The following is a 10696-nucleotide window of genomic DNA, read 5'->3' as shown; positions in this document are numbered from 1 at the left end:
AGAGTTCAAATTTCACTAAAAACCTTCAGGAAATCGATTTGGAAATCGATTGGCTTAGTAGAAATTCTTATTTTGAGTTAGATAATCGATTGCTCAATTGATTTATCAATGTCTTGGTCAGTTATGTGTTACTTGATGGATTGAGAACTTTATTTTGATTTCATTTTTATTTGGCAAGTGTTATATGAACTTTTAGCATATGGAAAATCCTTTTAAGGTGCATGCTTAGTTGAAAGGTTATTTTGTGCATTTAAAAACTTAAATGTTATGTGTTAACTGTTAATTTCGGTTGGTGACCCTTTACAACTATTGTGGAAATATGGGCTTTGCCCTCAGATGAGAGCCAGGACAATCCTACCGGTTCGTACCCTACGGATGGGAATGTAGAGGGGAATGCCTGACTGGAGCTATGTTAGGAGGATCTCACGGGGCGCGTGGAGATCACTCAGGGCATTTAGTTTGTTTTGGAGAATGATCAGATTAGGTTGACATAGAGGGAACATACGTCTTTCTTTTGAATTGTATTTATTTTAAAATGGAAGACTGTACCTATACTAATATTGTCAGCTTGACATGTTATTTTCGATGGGTTACATGTACCAACTTTTGATGTGTAAATATTTTGGATTCATATTTTGAGAAACTTTTCCGCTGCTTGTAAATTCTGTTGACTTATTTGTCGTTGTGTTACGACTTAAATATTTATCCAAAGGTATTTTACTTAATTATTCTTTGTTTCATGAGTTTGTTTTTGAAAAAAAAATACACTCGCGCTGTTAAAAATCGGGGTGTTACATGTATGGGGAAAGAGGACCGAATGAGGGATATTGCCATCAAGGACAGAACATACGATTGATAAGGTGAGTTTCCCTAACTCACACGACTCACAATGTAAAGAAGACAACTTAGACAAACTAGGCACCAGTTTTTGTAGTTTGGTAAGACTTAGGTGTCCTAGCTGAGCATGGATAGTATGAAGGGACTCTGTGGCAGAGCACGTCTTGGAAGATGTAGAAAGGTAATAGAGGCCTTGTGACACACATCCGACGCCAATCGTCCGTCCCGAACTCCGGTCCTGCAAGGTAACATTATCATTAGTGAATGTAATAATACAATCATGAGACCGAGTCAATCGACTGACTGAAAGTAAATTAAAGAGGCATCCAAGTACATAGAGAACAGATGCAACTGAGATGGAAGGGAGAATGTGGACAGTGCCAACTCCTTGAGACCGGGTTTGAGTACCATTGGCAGAAGTTATAGTAGGTAAAAAACCAGATGTAGAGAGTGAAGAAAAGAGACCTTTATTACCATTAACATGATTAGATGCACCAAAATCAAGAACCCAAGGTCCGAGAGAAGATGAGTGAGAGAGGTAAATAAATGAGTTACCAATGTGTGCAACCGAAGTAGGAGAACTAGAGTTCGGATGACTCTAAACCCATCAGAGAAAATCTTCATAATTTGCCGAGGAACCTTGTTGAGATGGTGTAGTCTGAATAGTGGTAGAAGGATCAAGCTGAGTTGCATTTATCGAAGGCGAAGGCTTATCATGCAACTTCCAAAACGATCAATAGTGTGTCCAAGCCGATTACAATGCTCATATTTGGGACGAGGCTTAGAGTTGGATGGTCCTCCGCGAGAACGATTCTGATTATTCCCCTGAGATGCAAGGGAAATAGTGTCATCCAGAACTAAAGTAATAGAATGCTCAACTGGATGTTTGGCTGGTACTCAAAGGAGAATTGCTGAGGTAGTAGACATATCCGAAACAGTAAAAGACCCCAAAATTTGATCACGAGTTGTAGAGTACTCCTGGGGTAGACCATGGAGTGCAAGAAGCATGAAGAAGCTGTTGCGTTGATCCAACTCCTTCTTCTGTTCAACTGGATTACTTGCAACAGGAGGGAGAAACTCATTAAAGTAATGAAGTGCACTATGAACGGTGCCAAGATATAAAGAAATAGAGCCATCGAGAGTCTTCAGAGTAATGATATTCAACAAGTGGTGAAAAACTCCATAGAGATGTTGTGTGTCGTTAGTATAGAGTGCCTTTGCTTGACTCCAAACCGATTCACACGTGAGATGCAGACGGAAAATCTGTTTAACATCTGGATGAAGTGTAGACTTAATGACACTACACAACTGAGCATCAATGTGACTCCATTTGGATGTTTCAGTCACACTCACCTTTTCAGGGTTTTGAGTGAGATGGTCCTCGAAACCTTGACCACGTAGCCATAGTTTGATGTCGGCGGCCCAACTATCATAATTTAATTCATTCAATTTTTCAACAGAGAGAGGAGAAGTGATGTAGTTGGTGAAAATGCTCTTTGTTTCAGACTGAGACGTCATGGTCAGTAAAGAGTGTTAGAAAACACGTCGGAACTGGGAAAACATGGACTGTTTGAACTGGAACGCGTATATCCGTAACTCGAAAATGAGAACTGAGGGCAGATACGGAAGCAGGAGGCCAAGGCGGGTGCTACAGAAGAATCAACACCGTGAATGGATGCTAGACGCGCCGTCACGCGCGGTGGTTGTTGGCGGCGCGTGGATCACACACGCGCGATGGCAGGCGGCGCGTGAGGGCGCGTGTGGAGGTTTATGATGACGCGACTGAAGGGTTTGGCCGATCTGGGGTGTACGACGCTGCTGGAGTGGTCGTTCGTCGAAAAAATCGTCAAAAACAGTGACGACAGCGACAGTAAAGCGTGAACAAATGGACAAGGATTGAGAAATCAGCGTATCAACGACAAAGAGGGGGAAACCGGAGTTGAGAACACGGTTTTTCGAAAAAGAAAGAAAAAAATATTCACCAGAGAGAGTGGGTCCACCTGATAGTTGACGATTAGGGTTGTCTCTCAATAGGCTCTAGATACCATGTTGAATATAAAGAGTATTAAGAGACATATTGAATAACCTGTGTGCTTCAACTACACAATGAAATTTCTTTATATAGACAAAGGGTATTAAACAATCCTAATTTACAGTAATACTAACGGGTCGGAATACTTACAATCCATGTAATCTAATTATTTACATTCTACTATAATATTTTAACATAACAAATTTGAATCATGAACAAAATCTTGTTAAATGAACGAAATCTATTTAATTGTTATGAAAGAGGTCTGATTGAAGGAAAACAATTGAAGAGGAAATCGAAGGAAACCGATTAAAGAGGAATTCAAATTGAAAAAGAAAATAAAATAAAAATGATTGTAGGAAAATGGAAATCGAATTAAGCAAACTAAAAAAAATGATTTACGCCTTATAACCTTTAGGAAATGGATTGAAGGAAAATGGAAATCGATTAAGCAAAGTGAAAAATGGAAATCAACTAAGCAAATTGGAAAAACTAGTTTTGGTTAAGCAAATTGGAAATCGACTGGGGGAAAATGGAAAAACAATTTATAGGTGGAAGAGAAATGGGAAATAGAAACACAAAAATACAATATGCTGATTATTAGGAAAATAGAAAAATTGATTATAGAGAAATGGGTTTTCTGAAATAAGAGAGAAAGGGAAAACTTATAAGTAAAAGAATCAGGTATGCAAGAATCAATTTTTTTTTTTTTACAAAATAAGGTAATACTTTTGTGTTTTTTTACTAAGTGTACAAATATAAAATATATTAAATGAGAAAATGTGACACACTAAAAGTAATTTTCGTGACAAATAATAAACCATCACAAAATATGAGTGTTACAATAGCTCATTTCTTTTTTGTAGTGGTTTAAATGTGTAAAAATCTGATTTTTTTTCGTCTGTTTGAAGTCTAGTTTGGTTTGAAGATGTTAATAGAATATGCAAAATATTGATATTAAATATTGAGAGAGAGGAAAACAAAGATAACTTTTTTATTGATCAAATGAGAAAGATGATTACAACCGTAAATATAATGAAATTTATATACCCAAATTAGAAAAACTAATTTCTAACTAAGATAATTAACTTGTAACTAATTTTACATCTCATATCTCCGCAAGCTAGAAGGTGTTCGTGACACTTCTAACTTGGGATGAATAACACAATGTTGTAAAAAGCAAATAAATACAATGAGAAGTGCTAAAATACATCGACTAAATGATTGAATAAATCAGCTAATTTTTTTTTTGGAAGATTTATTCTTGATTTGAAGTAAAAACAACAAATGTTCTAATATAATATTGCTTCTTTTTATTTTATTTTATTATAATAGGCGTTGAATCGAGATTACACTTTCATGCAAGATCTTCTCTTGATTCTTTTTTTTTTTTGAAAAAAATCTTACGTGCAACTCCTTGGTCTCTAAGACTTCAAAATGAGAATCCAATTATGGATATTTTTTTCAAAACAAGAACAATCTTGCTTTTTTGTTGTTGGTAAGTGTTGACTCTAAAGTTTACATTTCCGTGCAAGATCTTGCTTGCATTTTTTTAAAATGCCAATTTGACTAAAAAGAAAGAATTTTGCCACCAAATGTTGTCGGTGTTCTTGAGAAATCTTCAACAAATGCATTTGACTCCATCTTTATCATACTTAACTAAAGTTGTTGATAACAAAGCATTGAAGAATTCTTGGGTTTTGGAAGTTTTATTGGTAAACATATTGCCCTTAATGTCCATTGTTTGATGATTATTTTTTATTATCATCATCATCACACTACAAAAAAATTGACTTATCGTGACACACAAAGTTAGTCACTAAAAGTTAAAAACTGTAGGTAAAGATCAATAATACTTTGAGTGACACTCAATTTTACTGTCAACTTTAAGGGGGCGTCTTGCTACACTTTGAGGACTGTCACTACATATTCTGAGGATTGTCACAACATGTTTTTAATTTCAACCTACAATAATGACTGTCACTAAAACTAGTTAAATATAAATAAATAATTTGTCTATTTATACGGTATTGTCTGTCACTAAAACCTAGAAAAATATAAATAAATATTTAATCTATTCCTACAATATTGTCTGTCACTAAAACTTATTATTATTTATTAAATTAAATTTATTTTATCTCCCTATTAATTGTAATTCTAAATTATTAATACTTCTAAATTAAATTTAAATTTCTAATTTATTTTTATTAACTAATGTCATTGAAACATACAATAAAATATAATTTAATTTTACTAATTTTATTAAAACATACAATAAATAGTTATTTTGCTCTAAAAGATTCAATAAGTTTTCAAAGAAAGCTAGAATGAGTTTCTTAACATTTATTGTGATAAACTGCAAACTAATTTCATAGAGAACAATAATCATGTTCCTAAACAAAATATTTTATAAATACTCCAAAAAGTTTTGGTTATGAATATATTCCATATTCCATATCACTACAGAGTAAACAATGGTACAAAAATATATGAATGAATTTTCCCTATCACTACTGCGCAGTGGTGTAAAAAGAAGCAAAACATCATACCATTCTCAAAAGCATAATTATGCTTTATTGTGAGAGTTTGACCTGATGATGACATAACATGAACACGGACAGTCCTCTCTAGATTTGATCGAGCAGCCTTTTCTTTTTCTATATCCTGGAAAAAAAAAACGAAGTGCTTGATTTAGGAATTTGAAAAACAATATTCCCCATGGTTCTAATAAGACATGACTTCATTCAAGAAATTGCAGAACCTGGGCATCAACAACATTAATTCAAGACAAGGTTTGAGATAAGCTCTCTTTCCTTGGCAGTAGCAACTTTAGCCTCAGCTTCCAGTAAAGTCCATTGAAAAAGATATTGAGACACAATAATACCCACTAGAAAAAAAATTTAAAATGAAAATAAAAAAGTATTCTAGAGACCTGAAGTTGAGAATTGAAAGATATTTCAACTTCAGCTCTTCTGGCATTTGTTTCCTGTTATCAGGTGAATTCTAGTCTAGAATAGATCCCAAGCAGGAGAACATAAAGAAGGAAAAGCAATTCTCGGACATATGTTTATTACCTGCATGGCTTCAATTTGCCTTAACAGAGGCCTTGTGGATTCTACAACTTGTGTAATCAGTTCTTCACACCGTCTTTCACTTGCGTTAGGAGAAAATGTATACCACAAACAATAATGATATTAACATGGGAAGAAACTATAAATTGTGGCTTGCTTCCTAGGTTTATGCAATAAAACATCCCCGCGGGACAAGCTTTAGATCATGTACATTAATGAACAACAGACAACCTCCTAACAAGTTATTATAAAAATCTACTTCATCATTGACACAAAGATGCATCTGCTGTCAATAAGAGAAAAATGGACACAAGTTAGAAGAATTGCATGTTATAAACTTTTATTTTGTTTATATTATATTAAATGTGATGAAATATCAAACCTTAGTAATCTGAAGTGCAAGAAATTGCATATTCAAACTTAAGAAAAAAATAAATCTGAGATAACTTTATTTGGTTTTGGTAAATGTTAATGAATAGATTATGACCTCACCAATTGATTCATTTCTCCTGGCAGCCTCCTACAATGAATCAAAACAGGTTCAGACAGTTACTAACAACAAAAACATTTTCTCCTTACATTTTTTACATTTCTTTGTTTACTATGGTAAAACTTTTAGAGATAAAACATTGCCAAATATACAAAAGTCTAAACACTAACCCTTATTTATGTTAACACTAACCCTTCTGAATATTTTTTGGATGTAAATATTTTAGTTTTTTTTTTTAAGTTAACACAATGTATTGATGTTAAATGAGAATAGGTGACACTCTATCTCGATGCTCACAACTAGTCATTTTAAGGAGATCTTCATCCTTGATGCTTCAAGTTTTTCAAAGTGTCTATAAGATTAGAGAGTTGAATTTCTCATATTTTATAATCCACGAAATCTCATAAATTAAGAAAGGGAAATAGCATAATAAGTTCACTATATCTCAAGTGCTTCATATAAAGAACTAACAATAAGGGTAAGATGATAGTGAATTGAAGATGGATCAACATAACAACAGTGTTAGTATCATAGTTATAAATAGAAGATTCTCGTATCATAGTTATAAATAGAAGATTGCAGAAAATAGAGAACGCCAATAATCCATTGTGTGAAATAGAGGATAGCTTTAGCGTTGCAGTAGTGGACATGTTGCTTACAAATAAAAAAGGAAATGATTGTAGAGCACCAGCTTAAGTATTATTGCTGCTACATTTGCTAGTCGAAACTATAATAGCGACAACTACTTTCCTAATAGCGAAACTAGGATGGCGTCATTGTTTTCATTGAATTCATCAAAATTGGCTATGATATAGCTCTATAGCACCACAATTTGACAACATTGGTTAAAACATAAAAGCCTTTTCTTTGATCCATGTATAGAAAATAAACAGGCTCATCTATCTTTTATTTATAAAATAAACCATTATGAATGAGAGACAATTATCCAGTAACGGAATCATACTCGATAAGAGTCCGCGCGAGTTGACGTACTTCCTTTGATCCATGCTTTCAGAGAGGATTGACAACCTTTCCAATCTCAGTTGCTTGAAAAAGTTAATTACTAAGGATTAGAGAACATACTTAACCAACAAATTGCCTCAAAACATGGAAAAATACATGTTCATCAAATAAGTCTCAATAAAATATTTGAATTCAAACCTTCAGAAGATCCACAGAGAGCTCCATCAGCTCAAGCCTCCTCAATGACTCAAACAGCACAGAGTTAGACTATAGCAACATGAAACAAGCAATTACTAATCAATGTTCACAAAATGAATTCAACCTTCAAAGAAAAACAAAAACAAAATTCCATCCAATTAAAAACCATAAATCAATACTGATTCCTTCCAAAAAAATCTCATCAAACATCCAACAAAGTCAATCAAAGAATGGGAAGAGAGAGAAACAAACATACCTCTTCTTCACAGTTATTGAGAATGTCTCTAATCCTCAAAACCTCACCAACAAACTGAGATTCTTATTCAATCTCATCAGTCAAAGCCTCAGCTTCACAAAGCTATAATTGCTAACATGGTTCCCATCCATCATCAACCCATGATCAGTCACCTTACTCTCTTTGCTTCCACCAGCTCCAAACTCAACACCATCACTCTTGCAACCTTCATGATCATCATCCTCACTCACAGCCAATTCAACCTTATCACACCCAAAACAACGAGTCAACTTACAAGAGAACAACCTCTCATCAATCTTGTCTCTCCTCAACTTAAACTCCTTTGGACAATCAGAAGCAACAACCACAATTCCATAGTCAATTATGTCGAAAATATCCGAATTTGACGACCTAAAGTAGTTCTTCCACTGACCCAGTGACCTTGATTTCATTTTCATTCTCAACAGCAACAAAAAATTCACAACCCCAAATCAATCTTTCAACAGCTAGATCTAAATATAGAATCAAAGACTAAACACTAACCCTTCTTCATCCTTGATGCTTCAAGTTTTTCAAAGTGTCTCTAAGATTAGAGAGTTGAATTTCTCATATTTTATAATCTACGGAATCTCATAAATTAAGAAAGTAAATAGCATAATAGGTTCACTATATCTCAAGTGCTTCATATAAAGAACTAACAATAAAGGTAGGATGAATACAATGAAAAAAGAATTAGTGACTTTGCAGCCTAAAAATAATGACAAAAATTAGATTAAGGCATTCTAGGTGTTCCAGCAAACAATATAAACCAACTAACAATTATGAAGTGTTTATTATTTTCACAATGCTTTGAAATCTATTTTATTCACCTGATGCTAATCAGAATCATAACCAAAGGATTTAAAATCAGAAAAGCTAGAGGTAGATTCAAAATTAAAATAGCTATAACTGGAGATGGATTTAGAATCAGAAGAGCAGAAAACAGAAAACAAATATACATCAATGTGCATATCAAAATAATGCAGAGATGATCGACCAAAATTTTAATAAATACCATAAAATTTGAAAACTAAATTAAGAAAATAATATGCACAAGATTGCAACCAAGTTTCATAATTTTAGTCGATCATACTTCCTAATTAAGTCATAATTTTATGTCACTTAGAATCGAATTGAATTTTTTGAGTAAACAAGAAAGCATCAATTCAATGATTTCAAGATGATTAAAAGTTACTTTTAAAGTAATGCAAAAACAATAATTAAACTAGTGCATAAAAGCATCGATTAAGCTTAAATATAGTTAAATAATACAATCACTATAGAAAGTTATTAAGATGCAGTCAAGCAAAATAGGGTAATGAGTTACTTTTATTCTCTTTTGAGAGATAACAAGGTGAATATGAAAATTCATACCAAATCACCAAGTCACGAAGAGGTAGAAGTGTTGAAAGTCTTGCGAGATGCAGAAACCCTAATCGATGCAGAGGTTAAGTTGCGAGAATAGGGGAATAGTCTCGCAAGTCACGAGAAAAACCCTAATTGATGTTCACTCACCAACACTATTTTTTCCTCTTTTTCATTTAGAAATGAGGTTGAGCAAGAGAGAAGAATGGGTTCTTGCCACAAAGAAGATATGTTCTTGCGAGAGAGAAGAGAGCATTATGTGAATTGATTGTTTTTGCGCAAAGAAGAAAATAGGATTTGCTAATGAGAGAGTTTGCACAACTTCTGAATATCATAAAAAAGACGAGAATAAATGAAGAAATCGCCGAGTTTGAATTGGAAATTGAAGAAATCTATTGAAGATGGAATCGAAAAAATGATGAAGAAATCGGGAAAAGTTTCTTCAACACAAAAACGATAATTGAAATTGGGAAAAGCTTTAATGATTTCTGAGATGAAATAGAGAATTGAAATTGAGAAGACCTTTTGAGCAAATTTGAGAAGGAAATAGAACGAGAAGAAAAAGAATGGGAAAAGAATTCTTTGATATAAAAATGGGAAAGAAAGAGAATAAGTGAGTATTTTTTTGGAAGTAAATATTTTAGTTTTTTTTAAGTTAATAAGAATAGGTGACACTTTATCTGTAGCTAAAAGTAACTATAGTGAAAATTAAAGAGATATCACTAAAAATTGAGTGTCACAATAGATCTATTTTTTTGGTAGTGCTCATGATGAGATAATTCTAACTTAGAATTTGAGAGAGAAAGAGAATAAAATGAAGAAAAAACTAATTTTGATGAGATAATTCATAATCTAAATGAAAAAGATTATTACAATAGTATATATAATGAAATTTATATTAGGACAACTAATTTATAATTAAAATAACTAACTTGTAAGTAATATCTAATCTAAAGTAGCTAATTTTATATCTCTAATAGATTAAAGTTCTAATTTTTTTTCCAATTTAAAGCGTAGCTTTGAGTGAATGTGTTATTTTTTCAATTTGGTTGTGTAAAGTTGTGTGTTTTTTTTTTTGAAGTGTAATTTGTTGAGTGTACATTTTCTTTCTTCTAATTATTAATTGATTTTGTTGATTCACTCAAAGAAAGGTAACTTGGGTGTGTTTGGCTACATGCTCACAACAACAACAAAAACGTTGTTTTTGTATTGTATTGCTTATGTTTATGCAATTGTTGTCTTTTATGAGATTAAAAATAAACATTTTTGACAATTTATTTGTATATATATTCAATATAATACAAATATATTTAAACTTAAAAATCTACCACTACCTCAACAGACGTGAGATATTTTTACTGTTTCAGCTACAATGGATTGGATTCATATATGTTGATGAATTACCCTTCTTTTTATTTAAAACTGTTGGACTTTCTAAACATTTTTCAAATTTATAACAAAATTGA

General features: G+C 32.8%; 1 protein-coding gene and 1 pseudogene across 1 annotated transcript in view; both read right to left on the bottom strand.

Moving 5' to 3' along the window:
• The window catches only part of LOC140919079 (uncharacterized), a 6602-nt gene extending 4247 nt beyond the window's left edge, over nucleotides 1-2355 (bottom strand). The window contains exons 1-4 of the mRNA XM_073364597.1: nucleotides 1750-2355; nucleotides 1596-1662; nucleotides 1172-1302; nucleotides 889-1075 (exon numbers count right to left, since the gene is read on the bottom strand). Of these exons, the coding sequence (XP_073220698.1) occupies nucleotides 889-1075; nucleotides 1172-1302; nucleotides 1596-1662; nucleotides 1750-2355 (991 nt within the window). The remainder of the gene's footprint in view (nucleotides 1-888; nucleotides 1076-1171; nucleotides 1303-1595; nucleotides 1663-1749) is intronic.
• Nucleotides 2356-5167: 2812 nt separating this feature from the next.
• On the bottom strand, nucleotides 5168-9792 carry LOC101494671 (probable mediator of RNA polymerase II transcription subunit 26b; annotated as a pseudogene).
• Nucleotides 9793-10696: the final 904 nt, after the last annotated feature.

This window comes from Cicer arietinum, chromosome 8 (assembly GCF_000331145.2).
Source record: "Cicer arietinum cultivar CDC Frontier isolate Library 1 chromosome 8, Cicar.CDCFrontier_v2.0, whole genome shotgun sequence".
Classification (NCBI taxonomy): domain Eukaryota; kingdom Viridiplantae; phylum Streptophyta; class Magnoliopsida; order Fabales; family Fabaceae; genus Cicer; species Cicer arietinum.
This window is presented reverse-complemented; position numbering and strand designations above follow the sequence as displayed.